General features: G+C 43.7%; 1 protein-coding gene across 1 annotated transcript in view; it reads left to right on the top strand.

The window, feature by feature from the left end:
- The window catches only part of BAHD1 (bromo adjacent homology domain containing 1), a 73005-nt gene that overhangs the window by 43927 nt on the left and 11023 nt on the right, over window positions 1–18055 (top strand). Inside the window, exons 2-3 of the mRNA XM_063117727.1 lie at window positions 668–2314; window positions 14554–14915. Of these exons, the coding sequence (XP_062973797.1) occupies window positions 685–2314; window positions 14554–14915 (1992 nt within the window). The 5' untranslated portion in view covers window positions 668–684. The remainder of the gene's footprint in view (window positions 1–667; window positions 2315–14553; window positions 14916–18055) is intronic.

The following is an 18055-nucleotide window of genomic DNA, read 5'->3' as shown; positions in this document are numbered from 1 at the left end:
CGTTTTAGAGCATTTTAAACAGCATTTATTAAACATGAATTAAAACGACTCACTCCAGGATACCAATTCCCAAATACCAGATTAAAATTTTAAAGTAGATTGCCATAAAAATAGCTGCTTCTGTTGATGAACTATGGGATTATTAACGTATTATGACACAGAAGGGGGAAATGAGGCTGTTTAGTACTGTACATAAGCATATAGTATTGTATACTAAAAATCAATTAGGGGGGAAAAAAACACCCAGTTTTCCTATCCCTTCCCACAAAAGTGGTTTTCCTAGTTCTGTGGGGAAATCCTGCAAGTGAATAATTCTGATTGGAAACAATGAAGACATGCTTTTAATATAGTGATATCATCTTACATACTGTTCACTAGCTGGCATTCTTAGGGTCGCATGTGGCTGAGGAAAAGAAGGGAGATTTAGTCGTGGGATGCTGGGCCTTTAGCCTTCCCAGCCATTATCAAGCTCTTTCGTTTGAAATAAAGCTGTGTTTCATATATTTGGCACCCTGATTTGGTTAAAAAGCTATTCCTTGGCCCCAAAGAATCCATGTTTTGTAGAGGGCACCCACTTCCCAAGTATTCCCCCGGCATCTGCTGGCGTATTGTGAGAGGAAGCATTCCGCTACCAGTGATATTAAGACATTTTCCTCTTTGTTCTCAGGGGTGGACATTGATCCTATGACGCATGCCCGGAAGAAACGGCTCTTACTTCTGAAACACTCAGCTGGTTCTGCTGGCCAAGCTTTGTCACCGATTGACGGTGAGAGAATGGATAGGACTGAGGCGGAGGAGAGCGAGCAAGGAAATGGCACGGAGGGGCCGAACTGCCAGGGTAGATTTGCAAGCGTGAATAAAAGCAGGAATTCGCAGGAACTCAGAAAGACGTACCCATTGAGGAAACGTCTCAGCTCCTCTGTGGATAAAAAAACGTGCTCGGTGCTCCTCACTAGACTGGAGGATGTCGCCGGATCACTGTCACCGGAGTCTCAGAGCGGGATGAAAAGAGGTCTCTCCAGTTGTATAGATGACTTCAGGCCGGCCTGCTTTCCAGAACAAGTTCCTCTGGTGGGAGCAGGGAAACCAGATTCTTCCATGGGGAAATGCACAATATCGTGTCCAGTAGCTGAGAAGGAGGGGCACAATGCCTTTTTCTCAGAACCCAGGAAGCGGAGGCTAGCTTCCCTGAATGCCGAGGCAGTGAACAACCTACTTTTTGAACGGGACGATGGCTTATTATCCAGCAGGCGTTTTCGAAAAGATTCCCCCAAAGTCAGTGGAGTTTGTTGCACTAATAGCTTATGTTGCAAAGCTGAGGTTGGTTGGGCCTTGGTGGAAAAGCAGAGTTCTAAAACAGTGAAGGGAAAGAACCAAGATAGATCAGGTCTGAAGTGTGTTCCTTACAACCAGTTCTTGGATGATGTCTTTGAAGGGAAAAGGCGGGAGGATAGTGGGATTTCATATCACCCTGCTCCAAAGAGATTGGCCAGTCTCAACGCTGCAGCATTTCTGAAACTGACCCATGAAAAAGACCAACCGCTGAAGCCGAGGAGTAAATCAACTGGAGAAAGCAAGTCTGAAAACCACAGTTCCAAATCAAAGCTCAAGTGGGCCAAAGCCAATGGGAAGAATTGTGTTAAATCCAAAAAGGAAACGTCCACTATAAAAATAGAGGGTCAGCATAGCTGGCAGGGGGTCCCTGAGAGTGCGTTTGGAAAAGTAGTCCATCAGGATTCTCCTCGAATCTATCGGAAACCGGAAGCTGTCAATTATGAACCATTACCTAACTCTTGTGAAGGCACAGAGGGTTTCTATCACAGACTGCCTTTGCTAATGGGTGGGCAAGCTTCCATGAAGCCTGAATATGGAAGGCCTGGGGAGAAATCTCCTACTCCCAAGCAGGAATTTCATCAGCCTTCCTTCCCAGTACCTCAGTTCCATCCTTTGCCCGTGCCGGGAAATCATCCAGATTGTGGCTGTCTCTACGAATCGTCGGACTTGACTCCATTGAATGGATTATATGTTTATTATGGCCAAAGTGGATACAATACTTACACTCATTGCTCCGTTTACCCGAAGGATGACCTGTCACAGGCAACGGGTTGTGAGGGGCTTTTGGTATCTCCAGGATCATTACCGTCAGACCCCTCGTTTCAGCCATTTCACTGGTGTAACTCTCCGTATTGTTGTGGGAAAGGACCGGCAATGAACAGTTACAGCCTATGTGGAGTTATGCATGTACCGGAAAGCAGAATCGGTAGTGTGCATACAGGACGGAACAGCTACCCTTATAAGATGCCTTTTGCAGCAGGTAAGTCTTAACGTTTACGATTTCTCTTACCCTCTCTTGCTTTTTCTTTTTTTTCAAACTTGGCTGTTAATGCTAGCAGTACTGGAGGCTTTAATGAACAAACTAGTTTTATGGTTGCCAGCACTGAATGTAGCCAGTTGAGAGCACATCAACTTTGTCTGAATGATTGGATGCTGGGATACTGTGCTCACCTTGGGCATCTTTGCACCTGAAGTGAGAAGTCAGAAGGATACTCCTCCCCTGCTTGTTTTTATTCATCCACATAGATAGATGTTGTGAGTTGGCAGTGGCACACACACACACACACCGCCCCTTGGAACCTGGTGGCCAAGGTGACTGCTTCACCTCGTTTTCTAGGAAGGCCTGCCTTGCTGTAATACCTATTGACTATTCTTGGTTGTGTATAGCAGCCCAGTTTCTCCTACCAGAGGTCTTGAGCTGTGTACATGTGGGATATAGCCTGGCAGTTTCACACAGGGGAATATTTCCTATGAGAACATCCCCATTTGATGCTAGTGTGCATTGGCCATGAGAAATGAAAGGCTTGCATACTTGCCAGCTGCCTGTCCAGCGTGAGCACCTGGCCTCAGTTTCTGTCAAAATATTTCACTTGTAAAGAGAAACGGAGTAAATTGAAGTGCTGGTAATGTCTATTGATGGCCTATCTTTTTGAAGTGGTAACCCCAAATCTAGTGTTTGGTTTGTGCTTGGTTTCCCCAAAAGTGCACCTAATTCCATATAAGCGGAGCGTAAGGATGTGAATGGAGGGGTGCAAGAGGTGGGGATCATGTAGGAAACAGCAGCTGCCTGGCCTTCCTATAGCTTTCACATGGCAGCACCGATAACATTATACAATGCAGGAAGAAGAGAGTACTGTGGGTGTGTAAGAAGAGCTTGCGGTGTTCAGCCCTTTCAAGCAAATCAGCTGATTGAAATCATTCCTACAGTGTAAATGCCTATTAATACTAAACTGGCACCCACAATATATAGACTTTTAGAAGGAAGGCTGCTGTCTTTAGGTTAGACGTAGATGTTCAGCATTTCAGGCATCCATCCAGCTCCCTCAAAGCCACCAGTTGAGGGAATTCTGTCCACATATCTCATGCCATGGTTCTACTGCTGGCTCAGGCTGCACTCTGCAAGCCACTGTACAATACAGTGGGAAAGAACATCCCCGTTCACTTCAGGGGCATAACTCTGCAGCCAGCGCATTGCAGACTGCAACCATAGCCAGGAAACTGATGTGATAGTTGACTACACTTTCAAGTTACACTCGTTGCCTTTTTAAAAATGTTCATTGGAAAGGCTTGAGTTGTCTAGTTGTCACAATGAAGATCCCTTTTCTCTGGGGGCCTGAACTTTCTGTATCAGATTTCTGGTGGAAGGCCTACTATTGGCAAGTGCTTCTATTGCTCTTGCCAGCACAGAAACACCACTTAAATGCACTTCCAAGTGGAAGTATGTTGACAATATATTGGTGCTTTTGTCCTTCCAGCATATGATCTTTTCAGCTTTATAAATTGGCCTATCTGAATAGCTAGAAAGAGGCAACAGAAATCTTTTTCAAGGGATTAGTTTGTTTTTTGTCCGTTCATGATTTGTGAGCTGGATAGGCATCTAGGACCCCTGGCACTTTTCCCTCTATCCCTGCCCAGGTCTGATGCCTACCAATTTGCTTCTGACCCTGAGGAACTTTGAAATATATTCCCAGCACATTACACCTCCCAGTGGTGCCAATTTTCTGGAGTGTTTGTAAATAGAGTTCTCACCAAAGCCAGATAATATCAGAACCATGAGGCTGAGCCCATGCTGCAGCCAGACAGTAATCCTGCACAGTCCCTCAGTGGTCTGCACGGTTTCCCCTTCCCATATTGCTGAGGAGCGCAGACACACAAATACTGTCGATGGACTTGCTACGTAAGACTGGCCGACGGCTGCTTGGCCACTGTGTGAACAGAGTGCTGGACTAGATGGACCTTCAGTCTGACACAGCAGGGCACTTCTTAGGTTCTTCAGATGCTGTGTTCCTCGTAGTGATGTGAGGTTTCTTAGCAAATTTACTGGTGCCCTATGGCAGATGTGTGCAACACATAGCTTGCAGGCGTCACCGATGGGTGGTTTTGCCCACCAGCACTAAATTTGCAGCAACAACAACAAAGTGTTGATTCTGCAAAGAAAGAAAGTGCTTGCTCCCTAAGGTGATGCCCCCACTGCTGCAGTGGCAATTTCAACAGCAGGGTGGCTTGTGGCTCCCAGTAAGTGGAGAATGTGGCCCCCCAACCCTGGAAGTCACCTGTCCCTGCCCTAGAGAGTGGTCCAATTTGGCATGTTCATTTTACCTGTATTTAGTAAACAACAATGCTAAAAGGAAGCTAAAACTTCACACAGCACATAGTCAAATTGTGTAATTTGCTACCACAAGTTGCAGTGATGGCCACCAGTTTCAATGACTTTAAACAGTGATTAGTCAAATTCATGGAGGCTAAGGCTATCAATGGCTCCTAGCCCTGATGGCTATATGCTCCCTCCAGTATTGGAGACAGTAAGCCTATGTTCACCAGTTGCTGGGTAAGACAAGCAGGAGGATGCTATTACACTCAAGTCCAATACATTGGCCACTGTGAGAACAGAATGCTGGACTAGATGGACCCTTGGTCTGATCCATCATGGCTCTTCCTATGTTATTAAAGCTAACCAAAAAAAGTGCCAATGTTAATTTTTTTAAAAAAAATAATCTCACAAATATTTGTGGGAAAGGATTAAAGCAAATGGTATGATTTAAATGTTATATTATGTAGATGTGTTGTTGTTGCAATACTTGTAAACATTTAAAGACAGTAACATGTACTTCTACATGGTTTAAATTTGAGAAGAGGAAAATGTTTTAGCAACTCACAGAAAGGTGCATGTTCTCGCCTGCAACTTTGATACTGCCAAGCTTGCTTAGTATTGTATTTGCAATTAGCACCCATTCATTGTTACCAATGGACTTATAAAATGGAAAAATTTCTGGGGGAAATTGAAGCACTGAAAAAATGTCCAGAACGCTTTCTGTTTTGGGAAGTATTCAGCAACACATAACTCCTTACTTGTTTTCTTTACAATACAATATACCCCATGTCTTCTCCTTTTCATGTATGCATTCCTTAGATATTAAGCTATTTTAGAAAAATGACATGATTCATTGCTTATTATTAGACAACGAAGCTCATGATCATGTCAAGCTGCACTAGAATTGCGCTCACTCATATCATACATATATCGCAAGCGTTGTATTTTAATTAAGCATTTTCCCCTCATAACAAATGGCTTGCAAACAGAGGGAGGAAATAACCAGAAAGTTAATGAAAAAGGCATGAAAATAAGGACACAGATGTTACTTGCCCAGCTGTCTGCACTTTCTTAATATAGCCTAAAAACAAGGAAACAATTTCCCCCCCAAATTTTCCTTTCCTAGATTCTTCCTCCTCCTGGGTCGTAGGGTGGACACTGACTGGTAGCGGCTCTGTAGAGTTTTTAGGCAGAAGTTTTTTCAGCCTTACCTGGAGATTGAACCTGGGACCACTGAGCCATGGGCCCTTCTTGGTTGCAAGGAGCAATTTACAATCATGGCTGGGATCTAAAGATTTTTGTCAGTCTCGCCCAGTGCTTCCCTGTGCACATTAGGGATTGTGCAATTTTCTTCTGAGAGAGGCTTGTAGGGCATCAGCTGTCACTGCAGAAGATCCTCAGAATTTGGACAGGATGTGTTGAGGACAGGATGCTCAAAAGCCTCGGTATGGTCCTTAGAGCCGAATACTTTTCTAGGAAAATGTTGAGTAAAAGAGATACCCAATTCTGTACTGCCCAGTTATTCTTGTTAGCTCCTCACTCGGTTTCCTCTGTAACTTCTTCCCCCTCTCCTCAGCTAAAATTGCTCTTGGTTGAATTACACTTCCTTTGTAGGAAAGTTCCACACACCTTTTACAGCATGGCTGCTAATTTCATGCTCTTGTAGATTTCTGAAAAACCAGGGTAGCCAATTTTAAATCAAAATCTTCCATTTATTATTAGATACTAAATAAAAGTGGATGCTAATTGGTTGTTGTAGCCAATACACACACACACACACACACACGCATACACACATACACACACACATATATATATAACTACAAAAACTGGATAGAGCCTTTTTACAGCTTCAAAGTATGGTATGCATTCCTTAGATATTAAGCTATTTTAGAAAAATGACATGATTCATTGCTTATTATTAGACAACAAAGCTCATGATCATGTCAAGCTGCACTAGAATTGCGCTCACTCATATCATACATATATCGCAAGCGTTGTATTTTAATTAAGCATTTTCCCCTCATAACTCCCTTGTCCTGCCCCACCTCCTCCCTGTGAAAATATAGATAATCTTGACCAGAAGCAAAGGCTGGTGATAGTTACTGGGCAAATCATGTTCTCTGTGAGATGGAACATAAATGTCCATGTTCTTCCATTGGTAGGGAGCCAGAAATATTTACCACCAGAATATTGACTCTGAACTATAGAGGTTAAGAAGCTGCATTTTACTGAGTGATTCTATTGGCCCATCTAGCTCAGTATTGTCCACACCAGCCAGTGTTCCCCAATCTGGTGTCTGGCTTTGCCAGCTGACCAAAACTGAATTATGCTGACAGCCGTACATCTCATGCAGATAACCCCAGTAATAAACCCGGCCAGGCCAGGGAAGGAGGGAGGGAGGGTGATGCCGGACAAACAAAGCTGGATGCCGGGCTTCAGATTTCACTAAATCTACAAAGCAAATTCACAGGGGCAGAGAAGAGTCCTTTTCCAGTCCAGGGTCCAAAATCCAAGGAAGCCCAGGTTACAGATGAGGGTTTAGAAACATCTGGGAAGAGCTGGTGTGTCGATTGGACATTGCACTTCAGTACTGGGCTGTGAATTCCAGCTGCATTTAACTCCAGCATCCTGGAACAGCTGCTGGTAATTAGTCCCCAGTCTTCTGGCAGGCTTTTTGTTTTAAACCGGCCAACACTCATCTCTGCTGCTCTTTCACATTAAGCCTCCTTTGCTCTGCAGGGGTCAGCAGAGCTTGGTCCTCCAAATCCGACAGAGGGGCTGCGGCAGGGCATAGATCCTTATCCAGCGGTGAGGGCTGTGGAGCTGTTTCTCTGCTAGATCCCTCACCCGGATCTCCCACTTGTCATTCCTCTACAGCCTCAGAAGAATCCGAGGGAGCATGACATCTGGTCCCCTCCAGATGTGATGGACTACTACTCCCAGAATGGGAGTTGCAGTCCAACACATCTGGAGGGCACCAGGTTGGGGAAGGCTGTGGTACACTTATTCACAGTAGTTCTTCAGGGTTTGACAGAGGAATCTTTCCGAGCCCTGCCTGGAGATGCCACAGATTGAATCGGAGATCTTTCGCTTGCAAAGCACTGTATTCTACCACTGTATTACATCCTTCCCACAGAGCACAAAGCGAGCAGGTAATTACTAGGTGTGAAATAGGTGTAAAAGGTGTCCCAAATGGATCAGTGTGTGATATTTACCGTGACTTACTAGTCCCTGGTCCCCTCTCTCAGGCTGCAATAGAAGTACATTGAACTATTGTGCAGTATGTCTGATGAAAATGTTTTCCTTACACTTGGTTCTTTACAAAGAAAAGCATACGTAATCTTTGTAAACCACCCAGAGAGCTCTGGCTATGGGACGGTATATAAATGTAATAATAATAATAATAATAATAATAATAATAATAAGAAGAAGAAGAAGAAGAAGAAGAAGAAGAAGAAGAAGAAGAAGAAGAAGAAGCTCCTCGTAGGATTAGTTTTAAGAGATTAAGTTACACTTTCATTTTAAACCAATTTGGTCAAATATATCAAGAGGCTGGTTCGTATAGGGCATCTTCACATATGATCTGTTTCAAGTAGAGTTTCTGGTGTCTGCATAGCTGCACTCCAACTATCTATGTTCTGGATCATTTGCTTGCAGTGTGTAAAATGTTGATCCCAACTATTAAAAAGACTTCTCACGCTTGCTGTGCTAGGAAATTCCACACTGGTGTGTCTAGTATAAAAGCTGCAGGACTGTAAAATTCTATATCTGTAATAACTGTTATTTACAGAATTAGTCAATAAAGAAGCATAATTTCCTCTACCCAGGATGGCAGTTGCCTCTGTGGACATTGCTTTCTGGCTGTTCACAGTTATGCTGTGAAAACAGTTTTTAAGATACGCAGGAAAGGATAACTAATCCAATTAAACTGCAGGAAGATTTTAGGTAGGTGGATGAAATCTTTAAACTAGGACTATGGGATAAGAAGGGCATTATGATTTCCTCCAGTACCAGGATGGTGTTGCAATTTAAAATGAAGCATATGAATAAAGTTGGTGCTTTGTGTAAAATAGATGAATAAACAGTGCAACTTTTCCTTTCCTGGTTGATTTTCCTTCATAAACTTTGCCTTGCACTAAATGGTTAATTATTGCATAACCCATTTAGGTAATTGGAAGAAAGACTGTCAGCTTGCCCATTGGCACAGACTCTGTACAAAGTGGTAGTTCTCCAAGACAGATTGCTCAGGGTTTCAGGCGGTTGGGTGGTTGCTGTTTAATATACAGAACTGGGCAAGGGTGTTTACTGTTTTGAGTAATGAATGTGAAACTTTTAATCTAATCATTGAACACCTTGCTTAGAAACAGGATATCATCATGGCTATCATAAAATCAACTCATCCATTGGCCATTGAAGCCCTGCCCTCAGCTATTATTATTTTTTATTTATTTATTTATTTATTTATTACATTTTTATACCGCCCAATAGCCGAAGCTCTCTGGGCTGTTCACAAAAATTAAAACCATCATAAAACAACCAACAAGTTAAAAACACAAATACAAAATACAATATAAAAAGCACAACCAGGATAAAACCACGCAGCAAAATTGATATAAGGTTAAAATACAGAGTTAAAACAGTATAAGTTAAATTTAAGTTAAAATTAAGTGTTAAAATACTGAGTGAATAAAAAGGTCTTCAGCTGGCGACGAAAGGAGTACAGTGTAGGCGCCAGGCGGACCTCTCTGGGGAGCTCATTCCACAACCGGGGTGCCACAGTGGAGAAAGCCCTCCTCCTAGTAGCCACCTGCCTCACTTCCTTTGGCAGGGGCTCACGGAGAAGGGCCCCTGTAGATGATCTTAAGGTCCGGGTAGGTACATATGGGAGGAGGCGTTCCTTCAAATAACCTGGCCCCAAACCGTTTAGGGCTTTAAATGTCAATACCAGTACTTTGAATTGGGCCCGGACCTGGACTGGCAGCCAATGAAGTTGTAAAAGGACTGGCGTAATGTGATCTCGCCAGCCAGTCCCTGTTAGTAAACGGGCTGCCCTGTTTTGTACCAGCTGAAGCTTCCGGACCGTTTTCAAAGGCAGCCCCACGTATAACGCATTGCAGTAATCCAAACGAGAGGTTATCAGAGCATGGATAACTGTAGCTAGGCTATCACTGTCCAGATAAGGGCGCAGTTGGTATTTTTCACTTGACTGTCTCTTCCACAGCATCACAGCAGGCACAAACCTTACAAGATAGGGGAGGCCTAGCAGAACCACATGGATAGTTGCTGAGGAAGAATCCATGCACCACCAGAGAGGTAGAAAACTGCAGCTTACCAAGCCATTTCTGGCCACCTGCTAGACACCCCCTGCCCCGCAATTGCTACAAACAAATTGCGGCAGTACTGCCTGGGGTTTCCCTTGCCAGCTTTACCAAGGGAATCCCTTCCTTATCTCTCCTGAGGCATAAGAAAAGGGCTACTTTCATAGGGCTAGCAAGAAAACCTTTTCCTTAGTTAGAGAAGGGGTTTCCCTTGCTAGCACTAGCAAGGGAAACCTCCTCCTTACCTCCAAGGTGTATTTGTGGGTGGGTGTGCAAAATGCTGGGCGCCTCTGGTCCATTACTTCTGAGTTAGATCAGAAGCAAGTGCTAGATAATTGCAGTTGTGATACCCTCACTTCTTCTTCGTGGTCTCTGTGCATCACACAGTTATGGGACTCTGCGCAGACACAGAGCGCATAAGTGTGTGAATGCATAGATGAACACTTGAAGAACTACGGTTACAGGTAAGCAACCTGCATTTTCCCTTCCTTCGGAAGAAATCTTTCCAGTGTGCAACTTGCTCCAGGTTATAACAGGCATCTGGGTGGCTCTCACACCCCACAAACCCCTTGAGTATCAGGGGCTAGCCGTAAAGCATGCTTCAGGGTGGGAGAGCTGAAGACCTAGTGGCAAGACGGAAGCTCCTTTCAGCCATTCTCCCTGGCCCTGGCCCTGAGACTTGCTAGCCAGCCAGTTGAGTTGATAATCAGATGGAGGAATACCTGCTAAGTTCTCCAATAGTATTAATTGCATTTGTTCCATATTGGAGCGTGGGAGTGGCAAGTGGACTGAATCTTCCACAGACTGTAAAAAATGTGATATATTTATGTTATGCCTACTTGTGAGCTTGCCTTTAGAATGACGGAAGAAGACTGATGTCCTTTAGGGGGTCTTTCTATTTTTTAAGAGTTGCGTGGAAGAAGTCTTCTATAGATCAGATGCATCAGTGTGATTTTTTTGTGAGTCTTGTAAGGGGTGGGAGGGACCAGAACCACTTTTTAATAGCTGAGCAATCACTGATGTAAAAGCTCAATTTGAGGCACTCGAAATCTTGCTTTGTACAGCAGGGAGCATGGTAAAGCATGCAGAGAGCTGCCAATTAGCCTTATAATTAACTTTTTTAAAAATAGTAATAATGAGAATTGCTGTGACAGATCAGATAATCTACCTGGGCATTATGTTTCTGACACTGGCAGCCAGATGCCCCAAACAGGTGAAGAAAGTGCTGGCAGTCCCTTGATTGTCACAGTATCAGATAGTGGAGGTTGCACTCCTGGCTATTATTCTAAGTATCTGTACCCATATTCACCTAATGCTTTTTTCAAAAGCCATTTTTCTTATCACTTCAGCCATCACAATATTTTGTGGGAGTTATTTTTGAAGCTTGTTGTATGCAACAGGTGAAGTATTTTCCTTGATATCTTAAACTTGCTTCCTACCAGTTTCATTGTTTTATCCAGAGTGAATCCTCCCTCCCTCCCCCCCACCCACCCACCCCCACACACAGAGTCTCTTTCTCCATACCATCCACAACCTCTTTTTCCTCCTCTTCTCCCACCCACCTCCCACCCCTTCTGCTCTAGTTAAAATGCTTGAAACATTGCAGCTAATGGAGATTAATTTCTCCTAGGTCAGGGGGTGGGCAATTTGTGGTCCTCCATAGGTTTTGGCCTACAACTCCCATCAGGCCTAGCCAGCATAGCCAATAGTAAAGAATGATGGGAGGACAAAATAACTGGAGGGCCATAAGTCACCCACCTCTGTTCTAGCTGAAAGTTTAAATTTTCCTGGCTTGTTCTTTTTAGCGGCTGCAGTAATGGGCTGTGCAAGAAACTAGAATTTAGCCATAATCTCTCTGCATGCTGAGATCTAACTAGAAGGAGACTAGGTTAGAAAGAAACTACCTTGAACTGTGAGCCTTCTAAGTGGTTATTTTATTTTTATTTTTTGTATGGCCCAGCCTTCCCCAACCTGGTGCTGGCTATATGCTACTTCCAGTATCAGAGGCAGTACGTCTATGTACACCAGCTGCTGTTGCACTCATGACCTGCTTGTGGGTTTACTGTGGTTGGCCACTGTATGAACAGAGTCCTGGGACAGATTGACCCTTGGTCTGATCCTCTGTGTGAGTAGGGTCCCTGATTGGGCAGTGCCCTCTTTGAGTATAGATGCTCTCCATAACTCCAAATATGCAGAGAAGCTTTCCTCACGAATGTCCGACAAATGGTGGAAAAGGCAGTATGTGGGATTAGCCCACAATGTCCCAAGGACCCCCTCTTTACATACACTCAACATGCAGAGGCTTTTGAGATACAGGAAATGTTCCTCTCAGGGATTAAGAGCGTTTCCTGTTTGCCCACCACAAGCCCCTTCTTGGTTATGGGAGTTATGTGCTGTTCTTTTAGCATAGTGAGGGAGAGGTAGTTGCAATTCAAGAAGCCCTGGAAAAAAATGATTGCACCTATAATAATCAGGCCATTAAAAGAAATCTTGTCATATTTATTAGCTGCCCATGTTTTTACAGCTGTGGCATTCGCAGGTCAGCAATCCCGCTTGATTGCTAATGCTCCTATCTCTAAGAAGGGAAGATCGTTTCAAAGCTGCTTTTTCTACAGCTTGCATAGGGGAAGGCAGAGGGCAGCAGTTTCCCACAACAAAAAGCCTCAGCCATGCTTTGGTCTTTAGATCGAAATCAGCCGCCGTATTGGTTCTTTGGTTCTGCCAGGATTTCTGAGATGCTGGGTATGCAGGGACCTGCTTTGATTGATTGATTGATTGCATTTTTATACCGCCCAATAGCCAAAGCTCTTTGGGCAGTTCACAAAAATTAAAGCCATTCAAAGTATAAAACAACAGTATAAAAACTTGATATAAAATACAATATAAAAGCACAACCAGGATAAAATCAGCAGCAGTGCGGAAATACAATATTAAAATACAAATTTAAAATAGCAAAGTTAAAATTAATTTATAGACTGTTAAAATACTGAGAGAATAAAAAGGTCTTCACCTGGTGTCTGAAAGAATATAGTTCGCCAGGCGAACCTTCTTAGGGAGCTCATTCCACAGCCGGGGTGCCACAGCAGAGAAGGCCCTCCTCCTGGTAGCCACCTGCCTCACTTCCTTTGGCAAGGGGCTCACAGAGAAAAAAGCCTGAGGATGACCTTAGGGTCTGGGCAGGTACATCCTTCAGATAGCCTGGCCCCAAGCTGTTTAGGGCTTTAAACGTTAATACCAGCACTTTGAATCGGGCCCAGACCTGGACTAGCAGCCAATGAAGCTGGAAGAGGATTGGCATGATGTGGTCTCATTTGTCACAAGCTTCTATTCCGGTGAACTTCCTTACTTTTCAGATAAATTCTGTGTCGACTGTTGTAATCTGCTCTATGCAACGTGCTCATGTAGTCTTGTTTTCAAATTTGGGGTTCCCTTCTTGCTCAGTTGGCCAGGTGTGAAACCCTTTTTCCTGTGTTTGTTCTTGGCATTCAAAATGTTATTTACACCAAAATGTTTAACATCACTCCTAAGGGCCTGGGGTTCATTTTAGACTTGGCCTCTGTATGTTCTTGAAAATTATGGCAACTATTTCTCTTATGATGTAAGCTACGCACTGTTCTTTACTTGGAAATCTTAATTTAAGCGGAGAAGGCATTTATGTTTATGCTTTAGCAACTACTGGAGCCCTTTAAAGAATGAAGCCTTTAACTTTCATTTAGAACAGTTCAATTATTCTCCTGATCTTGTTTTTCCTGTGTGCATGCATAGCATCAGGAAGAAATGTGGAAATCTTAATACTGTCCCATTGGCTAGGAAAGAAGTTAGGAAAGAATTTTGGCACCTGTGTAACAGGTACCACAATCATGTTCTACATGCCCAAAATATTGGGTTTCTGTTCACAGATGGCAAACAGAAGAGAGTGTTCTCAGTGAAAGGTTACTAAATTGTACTGATCTTACTCATCTTCTGGTTGGAGGAGATTTCTTGTGGCCTGTGTGGAGAGGTTGAGAGCTTTTTTTTAAATCAAACTCTTAAATATAAGTCAAGAATTCCCTCTGGGACTTGTGGAACATGGGCAGTAACACTGTATGGGCCACGGAGAGCAATATCCATCACCACTGATATGTACAGGAGTCTTACCACTGGGAGACTTGCTTTGGTTTCTGAAAACTCCTTCTACATTTTCTTTCCCCCCTACTCATCAGTTGTATTATGGGAGCTAAAAACTTGCTCCTGAGCTGGGCAGGGGAGGGGATTTCAAGGGAAATTGTCTTAATTCCTGAGGTTGAACAAAAGTTCTCATGGATGTGGTACATGATGGCCACATAGTTTGGATACTAAAAAGACTATGTAAATAGTGGTGGCAAGCACATATGTCATAAAGACAAGATGTTATTCTTATGGGTTCCCTAGTAATAGTATTGTTCTAAGAATGATGCTAGGTTTGGGGTAGTAATATTTGTGCTTGGTCATTGTTAAATGGTGCTTTCAAGTCCTCCTCTCATGAATACCCCAATAATCCTGCGAAGTTGAGTCTTCCGCTGAAAAACAGTGTTTGAAACCATGCCTTGCTTTTTCACCTCTTTGTAGACAGCTGCAAGTCCCTGGACCAGCTGAGCCTCACCATCCCTGTGGCAGGGCACCCTGTTTCACCTGCCCACCCACTCTCAGGATGTCCGGTACCCAGTGTGCCACCCGCTGCAGAGCCTGTTCCTCACTTGCAGACGCCCAACTCAGAGCCCCAGACTATGGCCCGCGAATGCCCACAGAGCTCCAAGCCACCCAGCGGCTCTAAATCTGGCCTCCGTAATACCACGAGCTGTTTACACGTGTCTGACAGCAAAACAGTTGGGGGTCACTCTCATCCAAAGCAGCAGCGCATCAACCGGAGGAGGGCCACAAACGGCTGGATACCCATTGGAGCAGCTTCCGAAAAGGCGGTCTATGTGGTGGTAAGCATTCTGCAAATGACTACACTTCTGTCAGTAGGCAGGGCCAAGAATCAAGTTTGTCATTAACAGTAAAGAAAGCAAAGGAAGATGAGGATGCAAAACAATCTAGGTTTAGCCTGGCTTGTTTAGAAAAAAACATGTTTGGCTTTATGCTAGAACACACCCATCCACTTCTGCCCGTGTGCCAGAGAAATCCTCTTGCTCAGTAATTGCTGGGTAACCTTAGCTATTCAGAACCTCATCAGCAAGAATGCCAACAGAATTCTTGTAGCAGCCCTGCAACTAGGATTGCGATGCCAAGGGGCCAATCTTAGGAGTTTGCCTTTGGCTCTGGGTGGGGCCCTGGGGAAAACATAGCACTGCCTGAATGTTTGTAATGATTTAATTGAGAGAACTATTGGGACAGCTCAGTATAAGATATTTCAGGGACCTAAAAATTGAAAGTTTTAGAAATAAAACATTTGGAATAAGAAAATCAGACTAAAACTAAAAGGGGAAATCTGGAACTTGCATTATGTTTATTGGAGGAATAAATATCGGGAGGAAGCGGAAAGAGAAGTGGCCATAGCTCAGTTGTAGAAGGTCCCAAATTCATATAGAAAGTACCAGGTTCAGTTCCCGGTGTCTCCAGGTAGGGCTGGAGAAACTCCTACTTGAAACCATGGACAGCTCCTGCCAGTCATTGGCCCCGTTCAGACGACATTCAGTGCTTTGCATTTAGCTTAACCATGATCAGCTGTTTTTAATGCTAACCGCATGTGGAACACTAGCAGACAACGTTGTTAACCATTTTGTGATTAAGTTTTCCTTAACCACATGCTAATCACAAGCAGTTAGATGAGCACCTGAGTCCTCCGCCCCGTATCCCAGCAGTCCGTGCGCTAAGACACCCAGCAGTTGCACCTGCCATTTCATTTAACATCATAACTGGGCTTCAACATGGTAAGAGAAAGGGTAGATCAATATGGGAGTAAAAAAGGTGTATATCCAGAAGGCTTCCCTTTAAACAACTTGTACCGCACAAAACCTGGTGCCAATTAAGCGAAATGGCGTCCACAGTGCCTGTTACAACTAAGCATCAGGCTGGAGCAGTGATCAAACCCATAAGCTAGAGCTGCCGGGGCAATTTCGGCCACTCTGTACTGGAAGCTATATTATTTCGGCCCATTAACCACAGGTGCATGTCAGGCAACACCTTAAACCAAATTTTGTGCTGCTAACCATGCTGCATAATGTGGGTAGTGAGGCTGACCACAATGTGCTTAACAGGTGTGCATGGTTAGGGAAAACACATGTCAGACGACACTGTTAACCATACTGCTTAACAATGGTTAATGGCATGGTTAACAGTATCGTCTGAACATGGCCATTGTTGATTATACTGGACTAGATAGCCCATTGGTCTGACTTGATATGAGGCAGCGTCCTACATTCCTGTGGAACACGCTTTGCCTCCCCTTAAGGTCAGACCTGCCTTGTGCTACATAGGCTTGAAGAAAAGTTACAACAGCTGGGACTGTTGTCCTTAGAGAAAAAAGCAAGTACAGTTAGACATTACAGAATATTACAAAATTATGTGTGGTGTAGAGAAAATGGATAGGGAGAAGTTTTTCTTAATACTAGAACCCGGGGTCATCCCATGAAGCTGAACAGTGGGAGATTTGGGACAGGTAAAAGGAAGTACTATTTCACACAGTGTGAAGTTTAAGTATGGAATTTGCTGTGACAGGCTGCAGCGATGGCCATGAACTTGAATTGATTTAAAAGGGGGTTAGACAAATTCATGGACAGTAGAGCTATCAGTGGCTCTTAGTCCTGATGGCTGTATGCTGCCTCCAGTATCAGTGGCAGTATGCCTGTGTACACCAATGGTTGAGGAACACAAGTGAGAGGGTGCTGTTGCACTCATGTCCTATTTGTGGGTTTCTCACAAGTAGCTGATTGACCACTGTGGGAGCAGAATGCTGGACTAGATAGAACCTGGGACTGTTCCAGCACAGCTCTTCTTAGGTTCACATTCCAAAAATATTTTCTTGAAACTCTAGCTTTCTTATCAAGGTAGTTGTTACAAGGGGGACAGGGCAGGGCAGGAAGTGGACACTACTAACCCCCTCCTCTATTTTCCTGTGGTCTTTTGCAACTAGCCTTTTTCTCTCAACTGAAAAAGGGTTGAGCTAATAAGATGTGTTTGGTGCCAGAGACCTCTAGTTGACAATTTAATGCTCTTTAATGGTACCTCATAATCGGCCGCCTGAGGCAGGTCACCTTACTCTGCCTAGCAATAAGGCTGGCTCCATAGAACAAGGGCATTCTAGTGTGGCATACTTTTCATCTCCAGTGTGCTTCCTACTACAAGAGCATTTCCCCACCGTTTTCACCAAATTGGGTCCCTGCAACCTTCATGCAAATCAGATTCTATTTAATCCTACACCTTTGGCGTGGGAGGAACTCGTTACAACAGATGACATCAAGGCAAATTTGAGTTCTTTGTGGACAGTTTGATGGTACAGAATTGGAATTCTAATAGTGTTAATGGAGATTAAATTGCCATAGGAAAAAAGTGGCACACATGAGACTTTTTCACAAGGGTTTGAACAGATTTTGCAGTGAAATCCATCCAATGCGGAAGAAGGGATACCTGCTTCCATTAAAAAAATACTTGAGGTTCAAGTAGTATGAATCAGTACTCTTAAAAATAATTGTAGCTGCTTTTCGGAACATAGTGTGTTTGCCTTGCAGTACCAGAGCATGAATGGGGGTTGGAAGTGTACCCAAACCCTTGAATGGTGATGTCTTATAGGGGAGAGATTTGTTTGTTGGTCAGATCTCTCATCCACTATGCTCTATGTATATTAGCTTAGTGGCTGATGTGGTGGTGTTACATTTGCAAGTTCTTATCATGTATTGCTTCATTATTTTATTATGGGGAAATGCAGCTGCATTATTAAATATCCTTTAATAATTTGATCTATGTTGCATTCAGACTAAGAGTTACTGTCACTGAAATGAACCTTGGACAGATTTAGGGTAGTTTTAAACTAAGTTCATCACAGGATTTGGTCCTTAGACTGCAGCACCCTTCTTAAGCTCAGAATTAGTTACTTTGAGAGGGAGGGAGAGAAAGAAAGATTTACCTTGCA

The sequence above is a fragment of the Elgaria multicarinata genome, chromosome 2 (assembly GCF_023053635.1).
Source record: "Elgaria multicarinata webbii isolate HBS135686 ecotype San Diego chromosome 2, rElgMul1.1.pri, whole genome shotgun sequence".
Classification (NCBI taxonomy): domain Eukaryota; kingdom Metazoa; phylum Chordata; class Lepidosauria; order Squamata; family Anguidae; genus Elgaria; species Elgaria multicarinata.
The sequence above is the reverse complement of the archived record's forward strand: the minus strand, read 5'-3'. Positions and strand labels throughout refer to the sequence as shown.